The sequence below is a fragment of the Sparus aurata genome, chromosome 4 (genome assembly GCF_900880675.1).
Source record: "Sparus aurata chromosome 4, fSpaAur1.1, whole genome shotgun sequence".
NCBI classification, from domain to species: Eukaryota; Metazoa; Chordata; class Actinopteri; order Spariformes; family Sparidae; genus Sparus; species Sparus aurata.
Genome location: NC_044190.1, coordinates 34,024,456 through 34,051,465, shown reverse-complemented (window position 1 = coordinate 34,051,465; position 27,010 = coordinate 34,024,456). Strand labels below are relative to the sequence as shown.

Below are 27,010 nucleotides of genomic sequence, written 5' to 3'. Positions count from 1 at the left end.
GCTGGCTGCACGGTTAGCTAAGCTAGCAAGCTAACAGTATCTACAGTCATGTATGTATACAAAGAATACAGAGAGCAGTGGTTAGAAGTTACTCAGGTGAAAAACTATATTTGTTGGGAGTATGAATTCAAGGTGACTAATTCTTACATACTGCACCTTTTAAAGCAAACAATGACCATTTAAATCTACTTAAAACCAACTCATAGTTTGTTTGATACCAAAATGCCCAAACATAAAAACAACACTCACTGCCACTGCTTGACACACATTGTAGAAGTAAATAAATGTCTGTCTATCTATCCAGCCACAGATTTTCAGACTGATACGTTGTTTTCCTGTAAGAGCAACCAGGGATGTGACTCACTGTGTGTCTCATCACTATCCTGTTTTGACCTTAAATACCTCTGGGTGTTGTGCAAGCGTGGCGGAAGCGAGCTTATAATCACACGGTGTGTAAAGATAGCATAATAACCTATACGTACGTAACCTCCACACCGTGCCAGAAGGCAGCTTGACATGAAAGCTATTTGTGTTTGGACTGTAAATCACAGCTCAAAGGTCAACAAGGGTTAACTGTTAATTACAAACTGTACTGTGACCTCGTCCATCTTCCGTGCCGGAGAGTTTGGATATAAATTGTACTCTCTGCCGGCTTGGTAATTGAATCCAGATCGGCTCTTTTGTGTTAAGGGTGGTATCTCGTGGACAGATTGCACCATGAGGGGTTCGTGCCCGGTGAGCTTGGATGATTTACCCACTCACCTTTAACTGGGACACAAAGATCTAGTCTCTGTGCAAAACCAATTTCAAGAGCAGGATCATGGGAAATTAGCAAAAAAGGATACCAGGAAGAAAGGGTACTAGGAGGCATTCTTGTTAGGCAAAAGTAATTACAGCCATTCACTTGCTTGTTGCAGCTGACATCTATAGATTTCATGGTGATTCACAGTATGTTAGAGTTAGTAACGACGTAAATAAAGACCTCTGGTCCTATTCAAGTCAATGTGAGTAAAAATGTACAGTTGCCTCACAGAGAAGAAACATACAGATAAAAATAATCTGGCATCAGGTGTCTTCAAGTTTTTCCTCCGAGATTTTCTCAGGCATCTTTTTTTTTGGCTTCCCTGTCTTCATTTTTTATTTTTATTTTGGGTAATGTACAGTTTCTTTGATAAAAGTGGCCTTTTCTTTCTAAAGTCCTTCAAGATGTGATGAAATGCTACAAAAACATTCACTTTAAAAGTTTTTTTTCCCTTATACTTTGATATCCCCATTGATGCTACTACAGTCACTGATGTTAAACCTTGCTATCAAAGAAATCTTTCAAATGGTGCAGACTTTTTTTCAATGCTAGAGATGTTCTGTTTTTCGGCCAAAACTCCTTCACAGCTGCATTACGAAGCAATAAACGGGACATCAGTAATGGCCAGCACTGTCTCTTCCTTGTCACTGTTTGTCACGGTTGCCTTTTTGGAGAAGAGAGGTGTCATTGACTATACAGGATACATCTGTGGACATACTCCACTTTAAATAAATAATACTGCACGATATCGCAAAAAGTACATAGCGGCTGCTTGGTAGCAGACGCTTGAGGTGTAATGTGCTCGGATTACAGTTTACAAGAGCGTCTCATGCTTACACATGCATACATAAATATACAGTATACACAGTCACACATATCAGTTTCACGTCTGCTGCACACATACACACACACACACACACACACACAGGCACACACACACTGAGGAAACAGTGACAGTAATTGGAATTCTTCAAAGTAAAGGGGTATCTACTGTTCCAGCTTGTTGTCAAGTGGAGCTATATTTAGACAAACCTTGCCACCACTGTGTTTGCTCATGTTAAGACTGAAAGCCCAAGAGGACAAGAAAAACTTCAAAGGAAGAAAAGGCAAACATAGGTAATGACATTTGTTCTTTATACTGCCATGTTCCCTGATATTACAAATACTGTTGGCCTGTGCGCTGGGAGCACACTTACATCCTATTAGTAAGCTGTGAAGCACATACAAACACTTGACAGGTTCTGCCAGCAATGAGTGATTATTTGTTTCTTACAGCAACGACTGCAAATCCCTGCCTTTGTTTTACTCTTTGTATCAACACACATAATACATCTTTTTAAGTTCATTAAAAAACTTAAGGACACTAAAGATTTTTATCAGATTACATTCAGTTCACAGTAGTAAACATTTGTTTGATGAGACTTAAACTTTCTTGAGTTTGGTAATCCGTGTGTTGAGGTCACATAATCATTGTGTGGAATTGTATATTCCCACGTCACAATCGCACCAAACCAATGCAACTTTTTCTGGGATCAAATGTTTATATTTTTCAATATTAGAGGTTAGGCTGAGTATAACAGCAAATCATGAGCCTCTACAAGTCTTTACAGTCTCCCCTCCAAACCAGTGCAGCTTTGGCAAATGTATGCATATAATATGTGATGCTTCTAAAAATGATACAGAATACCACAGTTAACGATAATGTAAAAAAAAAAAAAAAGCCTCTGTCTTACAAAGGGCTCATGGGTCTGCCTCTACGCATCAGTCCAGTTGAGTTGTAGCACTGAATAATTGCCCCAACATTTTTTTTTACAGAGTATTATGTAAACAGTGAAGTTGACATGTGACCTTTTGGATATAAAATGTCTTCACTTCGTATTTTTATCCTATTTTTGTGTGGTCACAGTGACCTCAGTTCATCTTTTAGTCCAGCAGTAGTTAACATTTCTTTCAAAGTTGAAGAAATTCCATCAAGGAGTTCTTGAAATATCAAATTCACAAGAATAGGATGGATGGATGGACAACCCAAAAACGTAATAAAAACTATAACAAGGTAAGAGTCTACTAGCCAAGCTAAAGGTTCAACAAGGCTGCTGGCTGGTTCTTCAAGTTAAATGCTAACATGAGCATCTTTACCATGCTAACATGCTCAAGTTAAGCATTCACGTTTACCATGTTCAATACTTTGATTTAGCATGTTAGCATGGTGACATTTGCTAACAAGCACTAACCACAGAGTACAGCTGAGGCTGACGAGATTGTAATAGATTTTCAAGGTATTTGGTCAAAAGGTTCTGAACAAACAGACTTTGATTTGACGATGCAGACAAACACTAACATGCCTGGAGCCATGACGCTAGCCTGGCTAATAAAAATAAATGAACTCTGAGTTCAACAACTGGGTATCTGTCAGCACAAGAAAAACAGAGAGGCACAGCGTTGGGTTGAGGGCCTGACAAGAAAGTCTGCCTTGCAGAAAAAGAAAAAAAAAATCAAACCTTACAGAAAATATCTCAGCTTGCATGAAGCTGTACGAATGACAGAGAGAGGAAACAGAGTGAGGGAAATGGTAAAGTAGTGCTGGAGGAGTGCTCCTCAACATCTCTGCAGAAGGAATAACAAGACAGAATGCGGTTTAAGACCTTTGGACGTCAGTCTGGCAGAACACAGCTATTGCTGCCACCTGTTTGAGTAAGCCCAGCTTGTCTCAGGGATGTGAGGATTGGTAAGATTAACAGCAGCTGCTCTACGCTCATTGTGAAAATACATCTTTCTAAATGTGAAGAATAATGCAGCGCATGCTCCAACAAAAAAAGTTAGGAAAACAAGTCAGATCATGGTACTTTTTTAATAGCGCTATTTAATCATTAATTTGCTAAACCAATCAACTAGTGGAGGACTTCTCTGGATAGGAAAATACCTCAGTATGCAGAATTTATGGAAGCTCTATAGGAATCCCTGTGCAGTGATGTGAAGACTGAGTTTTTACATGCATGTGGTGTGTGTGTGTGTGTGTGTGTGTGTGTGTGTGTGTGTGTGTGTGTGTGAGTGTGCGCTTGCATGCATGTGTAGAGTAAACGCTCATGATTTCTCCCTTTCACTCTTGTGGTTGCATCCTAATGGAGTTCAGACAACCTAAACATAGCAGGGATCCATTTACTGTGTTTTAGTATGCACTGGGACCCTGACATAGAAGAACATTGTTCTATAAATACAGTTCGGCGAATGCGTGATGTGAGGTGGACATTTCAAAGGCATTAAACAATCCCATATCTCTGTGTGCATCCCAAATCTCAGACTCACACACTGTGTGGTGCTATACCACCTGTCTAGAAATAAAATGAAAGAAAAATGCAGCGACCCAGCACTGGTGAAATGAAGGTGATATTCCCGGGTGTTCAGTGAGAAAGAAACATCACATCTGAAACAAATATAAACACATTCTACAATGTTATTCAAGTCGGCTAATCTAGTCCCAACTCTAGTGCACAAAAATATACTTTTTGTTATAGGAGAACTATTATGCTTTATCATATACAGGCTGATGGTGCATGTTAAAGGTCTTGAAAGTTAAAAAGGTCAAAGTCTGCACCAACAGAAGCTACTCTCTCTCACAGAAAAACAAAACGCCTCTTCAGTCGCCCCACCTTTAATTCTGTGACATCACACTACATCCCACAAATTTGCATAATTTATGTCTTGCAGCAAGTTTGGCACGTAAGACTTGATTAAGGATTCTGCTCCGTTGTTGTTCGTGCTGTTGGCTCAGGCATGTGTGCGCTGACCAATCAGAGCAGACCGGGTGTTCAGGAGGGTTGGCCTTAGAGAGACGGGAGCTAAAAAAGAACGTTTCGGACAGAGGGGGAATAAAATGCTGCAGCACTGAACAGTACGAGAAAGGCCAAATAAAGTTATGAACCTGAAAATGAGCATATCTTCTTTAAAATGTGTATTGTTAAAAGTCTAGTTTTATTAATGCTATTCTGCATGAATCAAATTTCTTTTCTTTGTTTTAAACACAATTCAAAAAATAGATACGTGACAGTTTTTTGTAGGATAAAATCAGATAATAAAACGTGATAATAAAAGGAGAGAGCCACATATCTGGCCAGACCCTGTACATGTGTTCATGTAATCAAAGCATGACGAGGGAGTAAATGGCAGACCGCAAAGACAAAAAATCTGACCTGAGCTGAAGTGAAAGTAAAGGCTGACACGACGGCAGGTTTTCATGGTAAGCGTGCAACAAACTTAAAAAAAATAAGAGGCCCAGCAAAGCAACAAAACATTGGAAAACACTGAGGAAAATAAGCGTCAGAAAAGCCCACACCTTAGTTGTTGTGGCGCTGAGAGTACAATGTAGTGATGAAGGGAGCCCTGACATTTTGCTGTCAGTGGGGACGGAGCCACAGCCCACTCTGGTCCCTGCCGAGCTGACCGGGGACAGCAGGAACATGTTGTCACCCTCAGAGTGCATCTAACTACACGATAAGCCTCTCTCATTCTCCTCACCCTGCCAGCCGGGCTACCTGAAAGGGATTGTGAGAGCCGCCACAAACAGCCTGAGATGGACTCACACTTACCTTTCAGAGACGCCTATATTCAAATTGAGGCGGCAGAATGGGGGTTGGGAGACAAGAATTATAGATCTATGTATGAAGGGAGTATATGTTTGCATTTGAGCTGGCATGCATGCATGGCACTTGTTTACATTTTCCCTTGTAGAGATGTTTAATCTGCCGGCCTCCATGCTGGGAGAGTGATGGCAAAGCATGCAAGCAGATCATCTGTCATGTCAGGTACAAGTGGAAGACAGCATTTAACAGTGTCTGCCTTTATGCTGCGCCACGCTGACTGAATGGGAACAGCAGCAAGAACAGTGGGTGCTCCCAGACTGCACTTCCATGAGGGCACCAGCTAAGTGTCTGTGCACTGTAAAAATGTGGTTTTGGCTGATTAAATGATTGAAATGTATCTGTTTTTGCATCAAAAAGCAGTTTCCCTTTTGAATAATGTATTAGTGTGCATGTGGGGGTGTGTTGGCTCCCATTTTCCCTCTGAAGATTTGGTTGTGTTATCAGGGGTCCTGCTCAGAAGTACTGACTCAATATATGCCTACAAAATTCTGGCTCAGGTTAAATATCAACAGCACAAACACCATGTTTCAGTCTGAGCTACCTAGACACGGTTTCAGCATTTTCTCTCCTTAGACAGTTTTCTAAACTGATCAGGGTTGTAACGTAAGATAAAGATCTTGTAGCAGAGATGTTGATACACCAATAACACCAATTTGACAAATTTCATTTGTCGATCTACATGCCCCAGTTGACTTCGCCTCGCCATCACGACAGTTCCAGCGTACTTTGTGAGATCAACCGTTTGAGGGCTGAGAGAGCAGCACGTCAACGATGGTCACTCAGTGCTGCACATCAACCACCAAACGAGCTGATTTACAGTATTTAAAAACCTGTTAAAGATACATTTTTGTCATGATATGAAACCTGCTCTATGTGATTACTTGCTATATTGAACATGTAACGTTTGCGGACAGTTCACAAAGCAGTTGTGCAGTGGAATATATATTTTTGTTGGTTGTGAAACAAACCAAGTTTGTTGTAATATGGGTAACATCTACAGACTTAAAGCTGCTGTAAGCATTGTTTACGTTTTAGCTAACTTCCCAGCTGCGTTGCATTTTGCAGTCCCCTCCATCCTCCCTATGTCATCACAGGCACCTCTCTTTGCCTCTTTCTTTTCCTGAAGCATTTTTCATTGCTTGGCCCTGTTTGGAAGCATATGCCGTCACTGAGAGCGCCGTGATTAGTAGCTTTCCCTGTTCCACCATTGCCAGTATCCGTATTATAATATGAAGATCCCGCCCCTTTATGGATTTCTCTGTCCTGACTGGATGAAGTGGTCAGGGATACAAGAATTTGTTTTTCTCTTTTACTGAACGTGCAGGGGGAGGGGGAGATACATGGGTTACTGACCAATAAAGAGCATTGTAACACTTATTTAAATAAAGCTGATGTTAGTGAAATGTTGACAGGGTGATTAAACCTTGAAAGTTAAAGCCAGCTCGAGTCCTTTCCTGTTTACTGGCAGTTTAAATTGACAAAATACGGACACTTTATGACCATTTCTGTGTAAGAGGACTTCACACACCTTGCATGGAAATTATACATTGAAGACTGGCCTAATCATACTGTAGAGGGGATCTCTGTGGCACATACGTACCACTTACATGCTGCTCTCATGCCTGGGGTAGTTTCTTTGATTACAGTAGAAGTGTAGCGATGCAGCCACCGTTCCGCAAATGCTCCGCATGTGTTATGTGTTAAATTTAGCCTCCCTGTTAGAATTACTGGAACGTTGTCATTCATTTGCATTTCAAACAACCTATGTAACTCAATTATGCTTTTTTGGCATACTATAGTAATGTTAGTAGGCCATAGTGAATGTTATTATGTTATTCAAAGGTCATATGTGGTGGACGGACCCCTTACCTAAAAGGCATCAGTAGTTATTTTAAAGTACCTACAAGGCACAAGAAGAACATACACACTGACCGACTACAAGAGCAAGTGCTTTCTTATTTACATCTCCGCTCCTCCCCCATGCACTTTCCCTCTGCTCTCCAAGTGACCTCATAGGAGGACAGTGCACAACAACGTAGGAGAGGAAGTGGAGCTACAATTTCAGGTGCATCGTGTGGAACATCACGTTTGGCCAATACTTGAGCTCAACAATCTGGATTGGAGCACCACTGGTAATAAGACTGCCTAACCTTAGTCTGTATGTTTTATGGTAATGTATAAATATGTGTTTTTCCACTTGTACTAACTCGTTGTCATACTGTATATAATATAATAATACCAAACTACAAAACAGGTAATTGTTCAGATCCTTCCAAGGTCAATAGACACATGATTTATATATGTACGACCATGATATGTATGTATTTATTGTCAAAATTACATAAGTGCACTGAAACAACAAACTTCATTGGGAATTTGATTAATATTAAGCTTTTTTTCTGCATTAGAATCTCTATGATAAAAAAGAAAGTGGCGGCTGGTGACTGAAAAAATTGGGGAGGACAGGAGGAAAACCAGTCCACGGTGTCATGTTATTTTATACAAGTCAACTAATTAACCCTACTTTCTTATATTAAATGAAAATTAAGCAATAAAACAATGACTTACAAGACTTCTTTAAAAAAACATTTCATTAAAAAGCTAATATACAAGACAAAAAAAATAAAAATAAACAAACTTCTATCTCTTTCAGGATTCGAACCCCAGTCACCTGAATAGCAGGCAACTGCTCTACCGCCTGTGCTATCTTAGCACTCAACACATGACCTTCACGACAGTGGCTTTGTTGCTGCTCTGTAGTGTGTGCGCTGTAACTGTGTTGCTGTCCCGGTCGTGCCGCTAACTTTATGTCCTCCAGCAGGACGAACAAAAGAAACGAACTTCTCTCTGATTTCTCCTAACAGTTTTTTTTCTTTCAGAAATATGCTTATATTTCCTTGAAACCGATTCCAATATCCCTGAAAACTCCATATTTCTTGTCCGAGCATGGCTGGCAGTGAAAGCTGTAAAATACATAGTAGTATTTTTTGTTTACAGTTGTATAAATGTGAGAATGAAATTTGGGAACTGTTATTGGAACAACCTGCTGTCAATCTTGTATTCTGGTTGCTGATTGGTAAGGGAGGACGTCCTCCCTTAGCGCGTCAAATTACGTGTCTTAGCCAATCATAGATCAGCATGAAAAAATCTTAAATGCATTGAGTCAATGGAAGGAGATCCCTCCTACGGAGGACAGAAGCCCTCCGTCCTCCTCTAGCCCCCACCTTCCTGCTCCCTGCTCCTCTCACAGACTGCTCTGTCTCCTCCGTCTGCAGCTGTCGCTGTTCAACCGTTTTAAGTGGATTTTCTTCCAAAGAAGAAACTTTTTTTAATGATATAATATATATATAACATTTTATAAATGATACTGAGATTTGGTAATGATTTATTTCAAGCAGTTACTCTTTCTTAAAAAAAAATTGGTCTTCCTCTTGCCTCTCAAAAATAGAGGAGGACCAACCTCCTCTGCCTCTATGGACGAGCCTCCTCTGATATGTATATATATATATATATATATATATATATATATATATATATATACATATATATATATATATATATACACATATATTAATTTCTATTTATGTAAATCCAAGTGCAAAAAAATCATACATTTTATAATTTAACAAGTTGTTGGGAAATGACAATACAGCACTGGAAATTATTAGAAGGCATCTTGTGTTTTAGCAGCAAAAAGTTATTGTAGCACCAATAAAACTCAAATGACAACTGAGAGAGCAACAGCCACATTGAGTCAATTTTTTTAATGAAATCAGTGAAAAATAAGCACGCTTTTGTACGACATAAGCTTCACTTAGCTGCAAGGGGAAGCAATCTATGATAAAGTCTGTCATGGCAAAACAACATCTGTAACAACCAAACAACTCTTTGCTGCCCATAAAAGTGCAGCCCATTGGTTTAAAACAAGCCAGTTGGCAAACACAGTGAGAATTAAGCGTCTAAGAGGAAAAAAAAACAGGTTAAAAGGGTTAATCCTATTTTTGTTGTCACCCGCTCCAATGAACTGTCATAACGACGCTGTCTTTGCTGAGCACAGCCAGCAGGCACACTGCAAGCACATCACTGACACTGGGGCTGTGCAGTCGCAGGTGGCTATATTTAGGTGAGGCATACTGCTTTATCAAACCTAGGCTAAGAAGATTTCATCAGAGGGAGAGGCAAATCTCCCCAACCTTAGGCTATGAGAAAACAGAGGGATTTACTAAATACCTACAGAGAGGAGAGGAGAAACGAAATCAGCTGAAAGGAGTCAACCTTACCTAACACTACTAAGAGAGATCCATAAATAAGATTACAAGTGGTTCTGTGGTAGGACATCAAGGGAAGGGGACAGCGTCTGATTTTTCATTCACCTCTAAAGCTGTCTAGGACTGTTACTCAACACAGCCAGGAGAAAGACAATGCGTAAGACAATGTCAAATCCGCTGCAGTGGAACATTTTCAAACAGATAGTGCTCTGACCCACTAAAGGGAAGAACTGACAAATGTAAAAGAAGGAGGAAGCACGAGCACCAACACTCGGAGCACGAGAGGGAAGCGTGATATCACTCTGAAATGGATCGACGTGATTTTTAGAATCACACAGTAAAAATGGATCTAGAATTAGTATTCAGTGATCAGTGGTCATTTCTGTGAAATATGATCAACTGAAAAACAGGATGCTGGTCCTTTTAGCTACAGGTCTAACTCCGGTTATGTCTTTTAAGTGGGTCATTTATGCCCCATTTGCGCCTGGCATTACCAAGTGATCTGTATCTGGACACGATATACTGATGAAAAACGATGGCTGCAAATCAGCCCCAGACTCTCTTAAAAAATCAGAGAGTTTTTTGGGCTGTTGAGTTTAGGGGTAACTTCAGAATCTTTGTGAAACAAGGTCTGTGACAAATTATTAATTACTTGTCCCCTCCAGTACATTCAGCATTTGTAAGACATTAAGTTATTTCTCTCTTCGTACTAAAATATCATATTAAGCTGCCCTGGTTGGTTGCAGAACCGGCACATAGGCTACTCTGTGACCAGATAAAATATGATGGAGTTTCAGTAACTGGAGCTGTGTTTCTTTCAGCTTTTGCTCTCTCTCAATTTTAACAACCTACATTTTACTCAGCTAAAAACAAATATATGTATCGATGTTATGGTGCACACAGTGTTGTACAGATTGTGTTTACACCTACCTATGATCCGAACACAATGTGTCCAGATGTGGTAATGCAGATCCGATCACATTCCGTCAACGACACATTTAAAGCTTGTATTAACATGCATTTTTCTTTATCCGCATAAAGTGTCCGGTTACAGATCACATTTTAACCAGGTGTTAACAGGGTGTCTGTATTAGATGTATGTGATTCATGACATAATTAGAGCTGCAATGATTTATGGATTCATCAATTAATCAGAAAAAAGTATATAATATAAATATTTTGAAGAATATTTTGAAGTTTCCTAACTGGAAAGATATACAGTTTTTCTTTGTCATTCATGAAAATAAATGAAGAGTCTTTGGATTTTTGACTGTCAGGAAGGAATTTAAGGCTCTGGGAAATTTGTGATGAACAACTTTCTAAAAACTATTAGTGGATGTATCAATCCCGAAAATAATTGTAAGTTGCAGTTTAATTCGGTCAGATGATACTTATCTAATTTCCTTCAATTATGATTCTCTTTAATTGGTTTAACAGGAATCTAATCAGCAGCATAATAATCACTTATTTTTTTATTCACTACATGTTAATTTAAAAAGATCCGGGCAGCTGTTCAGAGGTCCGAAACCGGGCAAACCATCTCAGTGAAATGCTCTAAATTCTCTACAGCGTCAGTCCAAAACACTGAAGAATGTCCCAGATCCTCTCACTGAAATAAGTCCAGCCTAAACCTGCTCTGATGTGTGCACTGCTCAGAAGTGTGCACTTAAGAGCCCTGGCTAAATCATGAAATCACCAGAGCCACTTTGCGATCTGACCAGACGTAATCAGGGAGCCCGCGGAGGAGAATGCTGCAAAGTAGCCAAGTCTGTGTCTCCTGTCCCCTTCTCATATCAGTGGGATTTTTTTTTGGGGGGGGGGGGGGGGTTTGTTTCTGGTGCCTGGCGCCACCAGTGGCTACTCAGTATCCCTGTCCTTGTCTCTGCGGCCCTGTAGAGTCCTTCAGAGCTTCCCAGAGCGCGACCTGTTACCTATCTGCTCCGAGGAACAAAAACTGTACACGGTAGTCAGCAAATAAATGTGTCCTCTGTGGGGAAAAAAAACAGACAGACGGTGAGTGGCAGGGCTGTACAGCAGAAGACACTGAGAGGACAGAAAGCTCTCTAGCCGGTGCCATCAGCATGCACTTATCCTACTAGCATATGCCAGTATCTGCACTCCAGCGTCATGGGCTGTCATCCTGCCACTAATTGCATCTGTGTTTTATCATGATGCCTTGTTATCTCCCACAAGGTCCTTGGGGTCATGTCAAAGGAGTCCCCTGACAGCCAGCCACAGAGACACTGGCCAGTTTCTCCAGACTGAACGCACCAACCTCCTCTGTTGGACAGCAGAGAGAGCCAGAGAGAGAGAGAGAGAGATGTAGCGGTGGGCTTTCTCTTAATGCAGATGAAGTCCTGAGATAGTGTACTCTCTATAATATCAGGAGCTGGTCACACTGTACACCATCACCTTGTGCCCTTGCTCTGGGCTGCCCCAGTACTGGGCCATTATCTTCACCAGTTCAGCTGCTGCAATCAGCAAATGGAGCAGCCACAATGAAAGCCCTTTCTATCCATCTCTGAAAAACGGGGATCTGAGGTCAAAGGGCGACAAGGGAGAGAAGGGCATTGAAATAAGAACATGAGGGGGAGAGAGAAAATGTGGAAACAGTGCAAGAAAAGGAGATTCTGTACAACATATAAAGACTGAAGCGCAGGGACAACCAGGGAGAGGGGAGTGTATGAGGAGATATCCAAATCAGGATGGGATCATCATTTTTTTCCCCTTCTGCACTGTTGTTTTGGAGCAACATTGCACAAAAACAGAGGTAAATAAAAGCTAAATTAATACAGCTTAAAGGCTGATGGAAAACCCTCACTTGAACACTCGGAGCATGAAATCAAATCAAATTGGAGAGGAGACGCGGTTTATCTGATTTTATTATTTTTTTTTGCTGGTCTGCGTGAGTAAGCAAAAGCAGAGGCTTATCTGACTGTTAAACCAAACAGGGCAGGGTTTATCATGTTTATTGTAAACTCTATCATTTCTTGATTGTACATGCTATACAGGGTCAGGGTTGGCTTTATACACAACAACTTGTGCTGCTGCTGCCTCCCTATTCAATCCAACACTGGTTAACTTTGCTGCGCTGTGAGTAAAAAGAGGACATGCTATCGACTATGGAAATGGTGAGGATGATTCAGGATCCCTCCCTCCTCCCCCCATGGCAGAGGAGAGGGAACAATCTGTCTCTCACCACTCCTTGTCTCATAATCCAGCCATTTGTCTGAGTCTTCTAGACACCCAGCGTGTGGCAGGGCCAGGCCAAACACATTGATCCAGGGAAGTATTTCCTGTGACTCACGCCAGCCACACACAGAGTTCTTTATTCAGCGCACTGGACTCTGGTCCTCTCTGAGTGGAAACCCCACTGTTTCCAAAGTGCTTCAGCCTGCTATACATTCTCACAGAGTAAACCGTGGAGAGGTCCTCGAAGGAAATGTCATCCCCCTGCCACGTCTGCTCTGCACGGATGTGAGATTAGCGATGGACTAATTCAGCACAGGTGAATTCTAAGCACCCGGTGTGTGAGGATGTTTATATCTAGATCTCTCACTTTCCATGATTTCTAACCTCCATTACAAAGGTTTTCCATATCGTCTCACTGTTTTTTCTCTCATTTCGGTTCATGTAACTTCAAAAAATGAGTGAATAAAATGAGATCACTAGTAAGATGTGGAATCTATTCAAGACAAGGTGGTTCTAATCAATCACATGAAATTATCAAAATGATCTGAGCTAGAAATGTAATACTTGATCTTGGTAAACTGTTATTTGACTAAATCATTTTAACTCAAGGTCAACTTACCATCTTTATTTTCCAGAGATTTCTGTTCTATTCATAAGCAAACGTAGCTGTCATGGAGTTGGGTCAATCAAATAAACTTTTAGTAACTGAGACAACTTTTCAACAGATTATAAAATGAGCACAGAGCAAACTCTATTTTGCAGATGAAAATGTAAGTGTATGGTACTTAGTGAATTTAGGTCTCCTTGAGTGAAGGTTTTCTGTAAAACACATAATGCAATACATGCTTTTAACTGCAGTTAGTTAAACACAGATTTACACAGTAGATCATAATAAACAGTACGATCTTATCATTGTGAGAGCCTGACTGATAAATATACGCAGCATTTGTGATAACCACATTTGAGGGATCATTACAAAAATTTTTTGTATCCAGGGAGATTATAATAATATTGGTGTCGGCATCAGCCCCCAAAATCGATTATTTGTTGGTTCTTATCAACATGATATTGTTCCAAGGCCCATAAATGTAAATATTGAATTGATGACCAGCCCCAGCACCTGGTAGTCCCTTGCAAAAGTCATAACCCTCCTGTAAGTAAGCAAAAAAAGAGAGTAAAAAATAGGTTTTCTTACATTTCTCACATTATAAGAAAGACAGAGAGTAGTAAAAGAATGAAATGCAACGACAGTCTAGGCGCCGAGTAACTGTCACTATTACTTGGCGCATTTTCATCTGTCGCCTGCAGGTGGAACTGATTATTGTTCCTGGCACATTCTACTAATTGGCTCTGAACTTTCCTGTGAAGCTCTCTTTGTAACGTCGAGCCTCTTACATTAAATATAAAGTGCTTTTTAATATGGTGTTTCTCATTTTTGTGTCCACTCCCTGGAGCAGCGTATCAGTGCCAGTTTGACATCTTGGCCATTTCCTATCTGGGCTGATAGGGAAAAAAAAAAAGCAATCCAATTTCAGAGAGACGGGGGGTGTGAGAATCCACCTGGGACACCGGCAGGGCTGGAAAGGTCAACCTGTACTGGATATAGCAGAATGTGCGTGAGGAGGGACGGACAAGATGGGGCTGCAGCGTGCATGCAGAGGTCAACACAAGGGGAGGAGCGAGATGGTTACTGTAATATCCAAACTATCCGTGACACGCTGGGTCATTTCTTGGGGAAAATAAAACACTTAGCAGTCTCTCAGCAAACCACTTCTCTCCAGCTGAAGGACGAATCAGGGTCAAAATATAGTTTGCAATTAATATGTGAGTCATTTTTAACTTGCATAAGGTACAAAAGGACTGGGGCTTTCATAAATCAGACCGTTTTGTGTCTCGGGTCAGAAACAGTAATGCACTGAGATTCCGTATAATGTGAGTGATTGTGTTTTGGACCCTCATTGCATCGTTAAAAATAGTAAATCCCGCCGCCTGGATCCCAGCTAGGCAAGAAACAAACTGAAAAAAAAAGTAGTTGCGAACATTATTCTCCCAAGGTCTGGGTGGAAAAACAGCGTGCCTGGACCTGAATAATAGACATCAGAGAGAATCAATAGCAAACAGGAGGTATTTTAACCCTGGCAATCTTAATTATTCATTCCCACCATGCTGACAATTCCCATAAAATACAGGCTTGATTGCTGGCAACCAAGTTATTTCTTGCTTTCAACATTTTTTATGTGCTATCCATTGTTCATCATCACACACGGATTAGTAAAAAGCAATGCTAAAAATGAAATACCCCAAGTACGGCTGTCAGTTTGGTGATGATGTAGAAGTGTGAATGGCTTCCTGTAATCAGAGTAAAGAATGCCCTCTTGGGTATCATTGGAAGATTACACCTACATAATCTGTGTTGATGTTGATTGCTTTTTTCGACCAGCACTGATTACGTGTCAGGTGTCAGATTTGAAATTAAAACTAAACGTGCAAAATGAGATTTACATCACCGTTTAGATGGGAAATAACCGCCTCTGCGTCACAGTCTTAAAATAAGGAAACGAACAGCAAGGCGTCGCTGCAAAAACTTTGGCGCATGTCTCCACGGAATTGCAATCAGCTGCACAATTCATATGTTAAGTGTCACCGTAACCTTCCTTGTCTGCTCAGATTCTTCCCCGCATGAGCCGAGTGGACAGGTGAAGTCAACAAGGGAAATGTGTCAGGTCGTTGCATGGAGAGAGAGAGAGAGAGAGAGAGAGAAGAGACACCTATTTTTTTTCCCTTTCTCTCATTTTTCTTTTTGCACTCGTCTCTTTTCCAGAACAGGAAGCGGTGCTAAAATAACGCCGTAGCACAGCCAGAAGCAGAATGTGTCAACAGGAATACAGAAAGGTCCACAGAGGTCTCAGTCACTCTAACGTCACACACAAGCCTCCTCGAAACGTGACTGGACTACGGGCCCATCGTTTGTTAACAAATGCACATTTTCTCCATCAACCCGACCTGAAACGTTGAGATAAGTGAAAGTGACATATTTATCTCTGGTCAGTGGGACAATAATCACATCTGTCCAGCGGCAGGAGAAATACATTTGACACTGAAAATGTGCTAAAAAGAGGAGAAAAAAAAAAAAACCTCAAGAACGGTTCTTGGCTGACTAGTGCTGTGTATCCACCTGGAGAGATTATAAATTGATGTTGCAGTGCAGAGGATGGTGAAGCGGGAAGGACAACATTACATTTGTCAGGTGACCAAAAAAATACATCAAGCACTTCCAGCTGGGTGACATGTGGCACTTAACAGAAAATGCTCTCAGCAGCATTTTTTTTTTTTCTTTTTTTTTTTTTCCCATTTTCAAAATGTATATGATGTCCAATCAATCAATATAATCTCACCTCGAGATTATCATCACTTCGCCAAGGTTAAACTCAGCTCTCTGCTTAATACGTAAAGCTGAATTAAATGACATATCAGCAGGAGGAGGGGACACACACACACACACACACACACACACACACACACACACACACACGAGTGGGGTGGAGAAAAAAAGGCCTTTGTTTTACAGTTGTGATCACATGCACGCCTACACAAGTGTGCCTGGCGAGGTCACGCGGTGCCGTTCAATCATTCCGCCACTATGACAGGCAACCTTCCACCCACCGGCCACGCACATCCTCCCTGGGCTCCCTCCATTAAACAAATTGTGCTGTAATAATCTCTTGGCTCCTAATATTCGTGGATGAGCACAGCAGTCTATTTTGATTACCCCACTTTCAGGCCCAGCCAGAACCATCTGTAATCCCCATGTTTTACCCTCACTAAATTAAAGGAGGAATTATTTAATGGAGACCGAGAGGAATAGAGTGTCATTCATCCTGTGTGGTGTCGGAACGCTTCTTCCTCCAACCTTCCCATGCAGATTAGCGCTGTAAGACAAGGAGACGTGGTCCGCAAAGGGGCACGCGCTTACACTCTCCAGCCTGGACTCAATTCATGCATCTTTTATTTCAAAGGATTTTGATCTCATATGGTTCTCGCAATCATCATCATTAAGGCTTACTGCGCTGGAAAACGGTCAAGAACCATTTCAGCGAGGCTCTTAAAGTGTCGGCTATCGCATCCGCAGCACCTCGCCTTGACCTTTGTGTAACTCTCACCCAGACTACGACTCCTGCCACCAGCCGCACAAAGGGGAATCACCCTCGCTGCGGCCGCGTATGTTTCTCCATCTCATTTTTCAATAAAATCCACCGGTGGCAAGCTGGAGGCCCCCGCGAGACCCAAACAAATCAATAGCACAACGTACTCTCAAATCAACCGTAATCAACCTGACTGAAGAGAGAATGAGAATGCTGTTATTTAATCTGATCCCATACGCTCACGAACACAATACACACAGACACGCACGAGCGCACTCAGGTACAGTAAGAGTAATGCATCTTTAACAGACAGCCTGCGGCTGGTAGTGGCTGTGTATGCTTGATAAGGACCGTAAAAGCTAAGGTGCACAATTTGTGTAATAATATCTCTAAACTCATCAAGGGAACAACAACCATGGGATTAATTTCCCCCCCCCCAGACGTCCCACAAAATACGAGGGCAGTCTGAGAGCAGGTAGCTATCATTCTCCCTTTATTCTCATCAAGCACACAATCTTGTCCTTATCATTTTAGTCGTCTGAAGACTGAGATATGCAAATATGCAAAAAGTCAACATAGTTATGCTAATATCGTGAGACGCTGTCCAAAAAACAATGTTGTTTTTTTTTCCCAATTCGGACTAATGGAGGACGCTCAAAAAATGCTATGACTCACTTATGCAACAGAATCAGAAACCAGCTAATTTAATAGGTAACATGACCGCTTCAGGAACTCAGCGCACATTTTCATTTAGTCAACACTTTGCCCCAAAACTTACTTCCCCTTTAACTATATCACAGCCTTAAAGTGTACATCGGTGACAACATCTGCTCTACTTTTCTTTAATGTATTCTCTGCACAAGAAATAAATAAAAAAATAACAGAAGCAAAATTGTAAGATGTCTTTTCAGAGGATTTATTTTTGCCACTGTCTAGGTAAGTGCCTTCTGGGAAACAGAACTGGGTGTGCGGGAGGAATAAAAGGCTGCTGAAAAAAGTGGACTTTGTGAGAGGGGATGGGAGGATACGCCTGAGTGTTGCAAAGGGATTTAACTGATTGACAGAAACTGCAGGACAGCCGACCCCCCTCCCTGATAGTGTTGGCAACACGATTCTCAAGGAGGAAGAGGGGTGGGTGGGGGATTAATAGAGCCTTCAGTGCAAGGAAAAAAAAAAAAAAGTTTTAATGTGCGACATCTTCTTTTCTATCTCTCCGGGGAAATGTAGAAGACTTTCCAGCAGATGTGTCCTCCGGGCTCTGAATCACAAGATAATTAAAAGGCACTTGACGATCAGAGGGCTGCGTTCTGATATTGTGCCGCATCGTTTGTCTAGAACTTGGCACAATGGGTTGCATTGATGAGGATCCCACTCAAAGGGCTCAATGCAAACAGGTAAGAAGAAGAAAAAAAAAAAAAAGAATCGCCTGGTTTTCATCATATCGAGATCCATTATGTGAGAGGGGCATCATTTTTTGTCAATCAAGCACTGAATGATCTATCATCTGTGAAAGGGGCATAAACCTATGACTTTTAGACAGTCTCTATTTACGACCGCAGACTCGTGGCTTCGAGGGGTCTCAGCGTGGATTTCTGGTACAGGAAACATAAAGCACAGAGACAAGCGAGCTAGCAGAGCGCCGCGTGATGCATCCAGCGAGGAGCGGGGCAGAGAGAGGGGGCAGTAATCTCAGCATCAATTATATCGTTCAACAATCCTATCAAACCGCCACAGATACTTTACGGTCAAGGACAGTAATAATCGTCCTTTATTTTTTTAAAAACTCCACACGAATCTGTCGTCTTGTGGGAACGTTCATCTCCTTTTTTGGTCTGCACTGTAGATGTCAGTCTCTGGTTAAATGACCACATATGCTCACTGGGAAGAGCTTGTACAGAATCGAAGGGAGGCTGCTCAGGCTTTGGATCTGGAAATGAGGCTGAAGATTGGATTATGATGCCATTTTTTAATCCGCCTTTTTCCCTCGCAAGATATTGCTCCTCCCTTTGCTTCTTAGCGTTATACAATACTTGACAAGAGGAGATTTTGCTGAATTCCGGCACAGTGATGACTATGTGATTTCTCGTGACACTCTAATTTGAGCTTACAGTGCCAAAGCTTTGATGCAGACATGGGAATAAAACTTTTTAGTCACAGAGACCCTTCTCTCCTCCGGGCCCATTAAAAGGTCCCCACTCGTGTCGTTGTGTGCTTTAATTACGGCCATCTTGTCCTGTCTCTGATACTGATTTTGGAGGAAGTATCATGTTGCTGCTTCAGTTCACTTGCAATAAAAACAGTGGCTGTAAGTCATCTCAGCACGCTGTGTTAACTAACCGACACAATGTGCTTTTTTAAATATTTTAAGCCTTGAAATAGTGAGAAAAAGGGGATGTAGATGTTGACTTCCATCATTTTCCTGTGAATTAAGACGTTTTGTCTCATCTACAGAGAAATATACGAGGATCTTTTTCCAGAGATAGCTGAAGCACAGACTCATACTTTCTTTTTTTTACTCCCCTGATTGAGTGCCACATCTGCGGTTTTAATTGTAGAGTTGAGTGATTACGTAATCATAGCTTGGAGTGATTGAACCACAAGCAAACTGCTCTCAGATCGCCAAAATGTTTAATTATGGTAATAAACAGTATCCCTCCTCAGACCCTGAACAAGTGGTTGGCTAACCTCATTTTTTTTAGAGCACTTCTCGCCCGGCGCATTTCCATTTATCTGTTTATTTTGGTACATCTCGCTGAGAGAGACACTCGTGTGCATCTATTTCAGCGGAGCCCCCCCTTGTTTTCAGGCGCCTTGCTCAAAGACACTTCAAAACTGATAGCTGGTGCCAAGTCTCTGACCTTTCGGTATCAGGACAGTCTCCCCAAGCCCCAAATCACCCTTCCTCATGACATTTAACACAGTGAGTAAGAGAGCAGAGGGGGTCAGAGTAAACACAACCAGCTGGGAGGAGTGTAACAAAAATGGCAAACTGTCTAATACATGTCTCACTTGCTGATGATGACCTGCCTCAACCGTGTGCGGATTTAGAAATACGAAATTGCTAAACAGCGACGTGTTTCGGTACGTCGTTTTCGCGGCTAAACAAACAAATCAAACAAACTCTCTTTGTTTCCGTGACTGAATAAACTGAATAAACAAACTGATCTTAAAGGCCGACAATATTTCATACTGTTTTACTTTGTTTATATGTGGCAGACCCTGCCACCTTTCTAGCTTCAAACAGTGTTCTGGGAACCTTATCTTCTTCTTAGAACAGCTTGTTTATACAGTTGTGGAGAACAGTTTGCATCACTATCTGATGAATACTGTAAATATCTAAGTTCTGAGATTGAATTTCTTTTTCCTACACTGCTTAGTGCCCCTTCAATGACCTTGTGCTCCAAATGCCTGTGACGGGCTTGCACTTGTTTACGGGTTTTGACTGGGCAGACAAAAGTATTACATGGAGACAGACAGATTCTTAATGCAGAATAAACCAATCACAGACTGGAAAACGACAGAGCCCAACACCGGATATGGTTGTTCCTGAATTGTTGTTCATCCATCTCTCCTCTCTCCTTCTGTCTACCTCTCCCTCACTTTCACACGATTAAAGATACTTTTTCCTGACAGCAAAAGACAGCTGACTTTTGAGTCCATCTTTAAAAAAAAAAACTAAATTAAACGGACAACATCCGGTGGTGTTAGCCAGAACACTGTCTTCATCACTTCTCATGGGATAAAAAAGGAAGATAAATGTGTCTGTTAGAGTCTAATTCAGCCCTTCTTTCCACTGGGTCTGTGAGCAACTCGCACCGAAACTCACGTGTCTCTCAGTCAAGTCAGGCATCTTGTTCTTGAGGTAGAAAAAAAAGACACTTTCGTGGTAAGTGAATTTCTATATCACATGTCATTACCCAATCACAGCCAATCAAACACCCGGCAGGCTAGACAACATCCAATGTCACAGACAAGGAGAAACACGAGATGTGTAACGAGGACGATCTCGCTATAGATCCTTTTAAAGCCTCCACATCATTTAAATGGTGGGAGACGCATATGTGAACTAAATGTCAAGGCTGCAACAGCTTGTGATGAAACACTCTTACCTGTTTCATTAAACTATAGGAACATGTGATCAATTAAAAAAACTGCAATGATGCAAGCTGTGAAGCAGAAAAAATACATGTCTTTGTAATTCTGATTTAACTGGATCTGTTAAAGGAAGCAAATTATGTGTGCGCAATTCAACCGAAACCATCTCATTGTGTCGGGCCGATTTAATAATATCCAGATCACACACATGCTTGTGGTCACTATATTGTGTATAGTGGGCACAGACTGACGTCTGAGCTACAGCAACACAGTTCTGACAATATATAACAAGTGTTCACCGGTACTTCTTAGAAATTGGTCACCCGAGGTGCCAAAAAAAGTCCAGTATGCATGTATTTGAATTAAACGGTTTTATTTCACCAGTTGTTTAGAGGCATCCTACGACGCTGCTCTAAACGCCCCAAAGCGAGGATGAAGCACCTTATCTGGTCTTAGTCAGCAGTTAAGAGCCTCTATGTGGCCGTGAATCTGATGCATACGGCCAATAACAAACTCAAGGGCACTAACGACAGATAGGAATCTGTGGGCCAACAATAGAGCGCTCCTGGACTTTGTCTGCTCAGTTCTGCAGCTGTAGTTTGTCACAAGCAGCAGACAGCCCTATTAAATGCACACATCAAATGTGTTGATCATTCCAAACCTGCCCTAGAGCTTCAGCTATTGATCGGAATGAATTCAAATTAAATGACTTAACCCTGTTACTTTTTCAGAATATCATGTGGCTACAAAAGGGGAGTGAGGAGATCGACGTGTGAGTATTTAAAGAGGATGTGAAGCGAAGGCCGTATGTCGCCTGTGCACAGCTTTGTCAAATAAAGGAGAATAAAACCAGTGAGGTGCTTCAGTTATGCATCCTTTTTTTGGACAGCATCTGCACAAGAAAGGTAAATTGGCCCGATTAACAAAAGGCTGTGTTATCCCGTAACACAACACAGGCCTCCTGAGTAATATGTGCATACCCTGAAACTAATGAATATAATTCCTCTGCTGTGTTATGGCACTGAAAAATCCCTTATTAATCTGTGAACTCATTAGTTAATTGTAAGATTTTTTTTATAAAGCATACAAGGCAATTGATTACAATTATGAGTTCTGTTAAATGTCATCTCAAGAGTGAAAGGGGGGGCGGTGAAATGAGTGATGATGAAAACAATGAATGGGCTGCTGGTGAGCTGATGTTTTTTGACCTAATAAACGATGAACAGAGTGAGGAAAACATCTGGGCCTGTGCGAGGCATCGACGCTATGGTGACGCTTCACCCTGAACCCTTTTGTTGTTTTGGACAGCATGTGTGTGAGGTGTCTAAATTTACCTGAAATCACTGTAGGGGTGAATTATCCAAAATCCGGCGGATTTAACCCGCTCTTGTTCTCGTTCCACCGCCTTCTCACTCCCAAACATCCTCAGGGAGAACTTGTTGACCCCGGGTTGAAGCATCGCTCCAAACTGTCTGTGTATGAACCCAGCTTGATATAATCTCTCGTCGTCCGGCAGAATTTGGTCAATGCCATCCAACTTTATAAACCCTGACTGCTGGTCTGGGGAATCTTTCTGGCTCCCGCCGCCGCTGCCGCCGCCACCGCTGGCCCCCTGCGCGCCTTGATCCGGCGGCCCATCACCGATGGCTCCGGGGGGGCTCTCCTCGCTCGGGGTGACATCCCCCTCGGTGATGAGGCGCCTCTCCTCCGCCGAGTCAGAGTCGTGCACATGCCGACTTGTGATGGACGACAGGCTGCCTCGAAACCTCCGGCAATCTCCGTTCGAGCTGGTCTTCATCGGTCTCCCTATGTCCGTCTCCATGATCACAGACTCCCCACTTTTGGTTTCCCCTATGCCTTTGCAGCTTCCCCCAGAGGTCGGCGACGGCGACGGCAGAGGCTTCATCCTAATACTCTTCCTCCGGGTGTCCTTGTCTGCGTCTTCTCCTTCGCCCATTATAGATGCTTTCTGTCCAATGTGCTGAGGCAAACTGTAGAGCCTTTTACGCATGGAGGAGTGCAACCTGTCCATTATGACATTGAGACACAGTGGAGAAAATGAAATAAATCCAGATGTTGTTTGGGCTGTATTGTAACGATTATTGCCACCAGCTCCGCGCTCCCTATCTGTTTGTGAGTGCGATCAGTCTGGAGCTAATCTGAATCCCTGAAAGCCTGCTACACATGACATGGACCGCCGTGGCTCCACTGAAACAGATGAGAGACACTCTTTTTCATCGTTAGACTACCTGACAGTTTGCATATGTCCTCACACGCAGCCTGGGCGGTCCGCTTGGCCACTGCGTCCCCGATGAGCATCTTTGTGCCGCTCCGACATTGTGCGCAAAAGTGGAAAAAACTGCTTGAAAGTCACCTTAGCGTGACATGTGAGGGACGTGCCGACGGACCGTGAGACGGAGACGAGGGAAAGGTCATGCACGACGAAGGATGCGCTTTTCACCAGATGTCTTTGCCAGCAGCCGTCAAACAACGCGACACAGCCATGCAAAAATACAGTAGAGTATGCCAGGGACCGCTGACATCACTGATCCATAGTCATGGTGCGTTTTGGCGAATTGTGAATATTCATGATGATGCTGATCTATTGGGTTGCCATAGGAGCGAGAACTGCAAATAAGCTCAGCCCACCTTGTTTAAAGGGGAATGCTCTTCCCATTCTTAAAACGCTCTCCTGTGCTCCCAAGTTAAGGCTACAGGTAGGCGATGCAAACCCCATTGTTCAGCCCCCCCACGGTGGGCTTCACTTGGAAGGACCGAGGTAGACTATCCGCCTATTACAGTTTGAGCCACTGCGTAATTTGCGCACACAGATACAGATGAGGCTCGTCAATCATTTTTAGCAAAAGGTGTTTTATCAAGCAGGCTGGCTTCTCAAATGACAATAAATACTACTTACATTAACAAATGATTTGTCCAATTACTGATTTCTATTTTCACGGTGCTCCGATACTTCGCCACGACTTTTAGTTTGAATAGATAAACATAATTTGAAATATTTTCTTTCACTATCATGCTATCTTTGATTTTTTTTAGGATAATGATGAAAATGTGAGGAAAACGTCATGTAAGTCAGATTTTTAAAAATTGAATATGTGTCAGTTTGGTTTAGAGAATGATTTTTATATTCTATTACAGAGGACAATGTCATTTTAAATGCAATATGAACGCTTTGTCTACGGCGCTGAAAGCAAACTAAATCCAGAGGATATTCTGCTCATGTGAAAATACTTGAAAATAAATAAAAAATTTTGGGTATATTTTTCTGTGCTTGATTTGCATAATGTCATGTTTACTCCACATTTAAAAATAAATAAATGAGATTATCTGCAGTTGCAAATGCTTCAGCCCAGCTCCCAGAATAAAATGTTGACATTTTACAAATTTGAGAACCCCGGATAGGTTCAAATTGGTATGTGTCATACACATCATATCATGTTCACATTACATGTGTATTTGCCGACTTCCATGTCAGGAGGTTGATGACATGGTGGTGGAGTTACAGGTCGGGGGAGTTCCTGCCAAGCCAGCGATGGTGTTTCATCATTTGTAAGCGTGACACTGCTGCACACTCTCCAGCTGTGTTAGTGGTGACTCAACCCAACCAAAGTGTAACTAAATCATAAGTTTTGTCACACAATAAAATCTTATCCTGAACACTAAAAAAATGTAAAACTGCAACATAACGAAAAGTAGTTTAAACATATCGGTGGTTAGCAGAAATGCTTACCAGCAAAATTTACTCTGGTGACAGGGTTGAATGCATTAAACATTGCATCAAGTAAAAGTTCTACCAGCTGTTTACAAATATACACATATTCTCAAGTGCCCCATGTCCAGAGTTTTATTAACAAACCCTCTTGTCAGCTAGATACAATTTCAAGGAAGAGAGAGATGAACAAAAAAGTACAGAGGGAGTGCAAAACACAGCTTCGAGAAGCAAAAGTACAATTTGAGGCAATTTGCTCTGGTGATACACGGTACACAAAGCCTACCCTAGGCAACATATTGGACAGGCATAGAAATATTGGTATTGATATTAGGTTATTACAGATGAGCTTTAGTAGGCAAACCACAGAAAAGCCCAAACATGTCGAAGGTAATCTAGAAACATCCATCTATGCACCCATTAGCTGAACCTGCTTACCTGCGGCGAGAGGCTGGAGCCAATCTCGGCTGACATTGAGAGGCGGGGTACACCCCGGGCAGTTTGGCAGTCAATCACAAGTCTGACACGTTGTGACATTTACAAACAGTGATTCCATTAAGGTTTGTCAATCAGAGAGCACTGACAAGTTGATTTCTGACAGTAAATGCCATGCTTGGTGTATATCTTGGTAAAAATTCTTTGTAAAAAAAAGGTTATGTGTTGTGTTCATGTTAAGCAAAAAATGGCTACTTATCGTTACTGGATTTTTAAACCAGATGTCAGATTTTATATTGGTATCTGCCTCAGAAATCTAGTATTATTCACGTTATACCAGGGGGTGCCAAAAAAAAAACAAAAAAAACTTGATGGTGAGCCACAGACCAAATGCAAACACCTATTGTCCTGTAGTGTCACAATGCTAAAATAGCACCAGGAGGAAAGTTTCCCTAATTGACTGAATTCCTGTACAAACGGTCACTCTGCCATCATGCTCAGATAATAACAAATAATTAACAATTACAGATCTTACACATTTAAAGAGCATTTTTAAAACACAAAAAATGAATGGTATAAACCAATTTATATTATAATTCATTATATTTAATTTTAAAGGAAACGCCCACGCACCACTGCGTCGTTAAAAAGTATCGAAGTGGAACACTCAAGGGCACTTCATGATAAAATAACAATTCATTAAAAATCAAGTATTTATTATTTCATTTTCAACCTCAAAAACAGCTACATTTTTGAGAGATTTCAGATGTTAATTGGTGCCAGGTGGTCATTACAAGACTTAACACATGGTAGTTGTTGCACATGCTCTTTTCACACCTTTACATTTAAGACAAAGAGAGAGAGGCCTGTGTATGTAACTACCATTACACCATTACTACACACATCATTAAAAATAAAGGCTGTCTATATGCTCTTCCCATGCGATACATCCCTTTGGTCACAGTGCTAAACTGTCTGACATGCTATTGATGTTTCCCTCCTCACACTGAACCTGCCTGACCTTTTATCCAGTAAGAATTCTGACATCAATGTTCTGGGATAAAATTGCAAAGAGTTGTTAAAGTTGAGTGGTCACAATTTTAATTTATTCACTGTTTTTATTGTTTGCCATCCATTTTCTTTGCCATCTTTGGTCGTATGTCCTACCTGCGCTGCACTGTGTCTCTCATTAGCCACATTAGGAGCTGGATCTGGGGGGAAAGAAATACAGTAGAGAGATCAGACTGGACGTTGAGAAGCAAACTGATCTGAGCTGGACACAAGAGACCGCTGCAGCGCTGTGCAATTACATCGGTCGTATCAATATCATGGCTGATGTTTAAGCTTGATGATCGATAAAAGGAAATCACAGAATGCAAGATGCCAAGGTTGAGTTGAACTTATCTCACTCTGTATATGTCTGCATCACAGTAAAAAAAAAAAAAAAAAAATTCTGATGGATCTGCACTTATATTGTTATGTGTTTGCAGCATGTTATGTTATTGGTGTTCTTTTCATTATTGACTACATTATAGACACAAGCGACACATCGTAGGTCTAGAGAGTAAACTTTAAAAAGACCACCAGGTAATTTAACAAAAACTGAAAACACTCAGAGACTCCTAAATCCAGCTGGAAACACCCTATTCCGTCGATTCTCACACTCTTGAAATAAAACAAAGATGGCATTTTCAATATATGTAAGAGATGCA

General features: G+C 41.6%; 1 protein-coding gene across 3 annotated transcripts in view; it reads right to left on the bottom strand.

Annotated features, from left to right (window-relative positions):
• hcn4 (hyperpolarization activated cyclic nucleotide-gated potassium channel 4) overlaps positions 1-27,010 on the bottom strand; it is a 77,190-nt gene that overhangs the window by 48,535 nt on the left and 1,645 nt on the right. For 2 of the 3 annotated variants that reach the window (XM_030413241.1, XM_030413240.1), the window contains exon 2: positions 26,466-26,509. In XM_030413241.1, coding sequence (XP_030269101.1) covers positions 26,466-26,497 — 32 coding nt within the window. In that variant the 5' untranslated portion in view covers positions 26,498-26,509. Of the gene's footprint in view, positions 1-22,470; positions 23,921-26,465; positions 26,510-27,010 lie in introns of those variants that run through there. The other variant, XM_030413239.1, reaches the window with a different exon arrangement.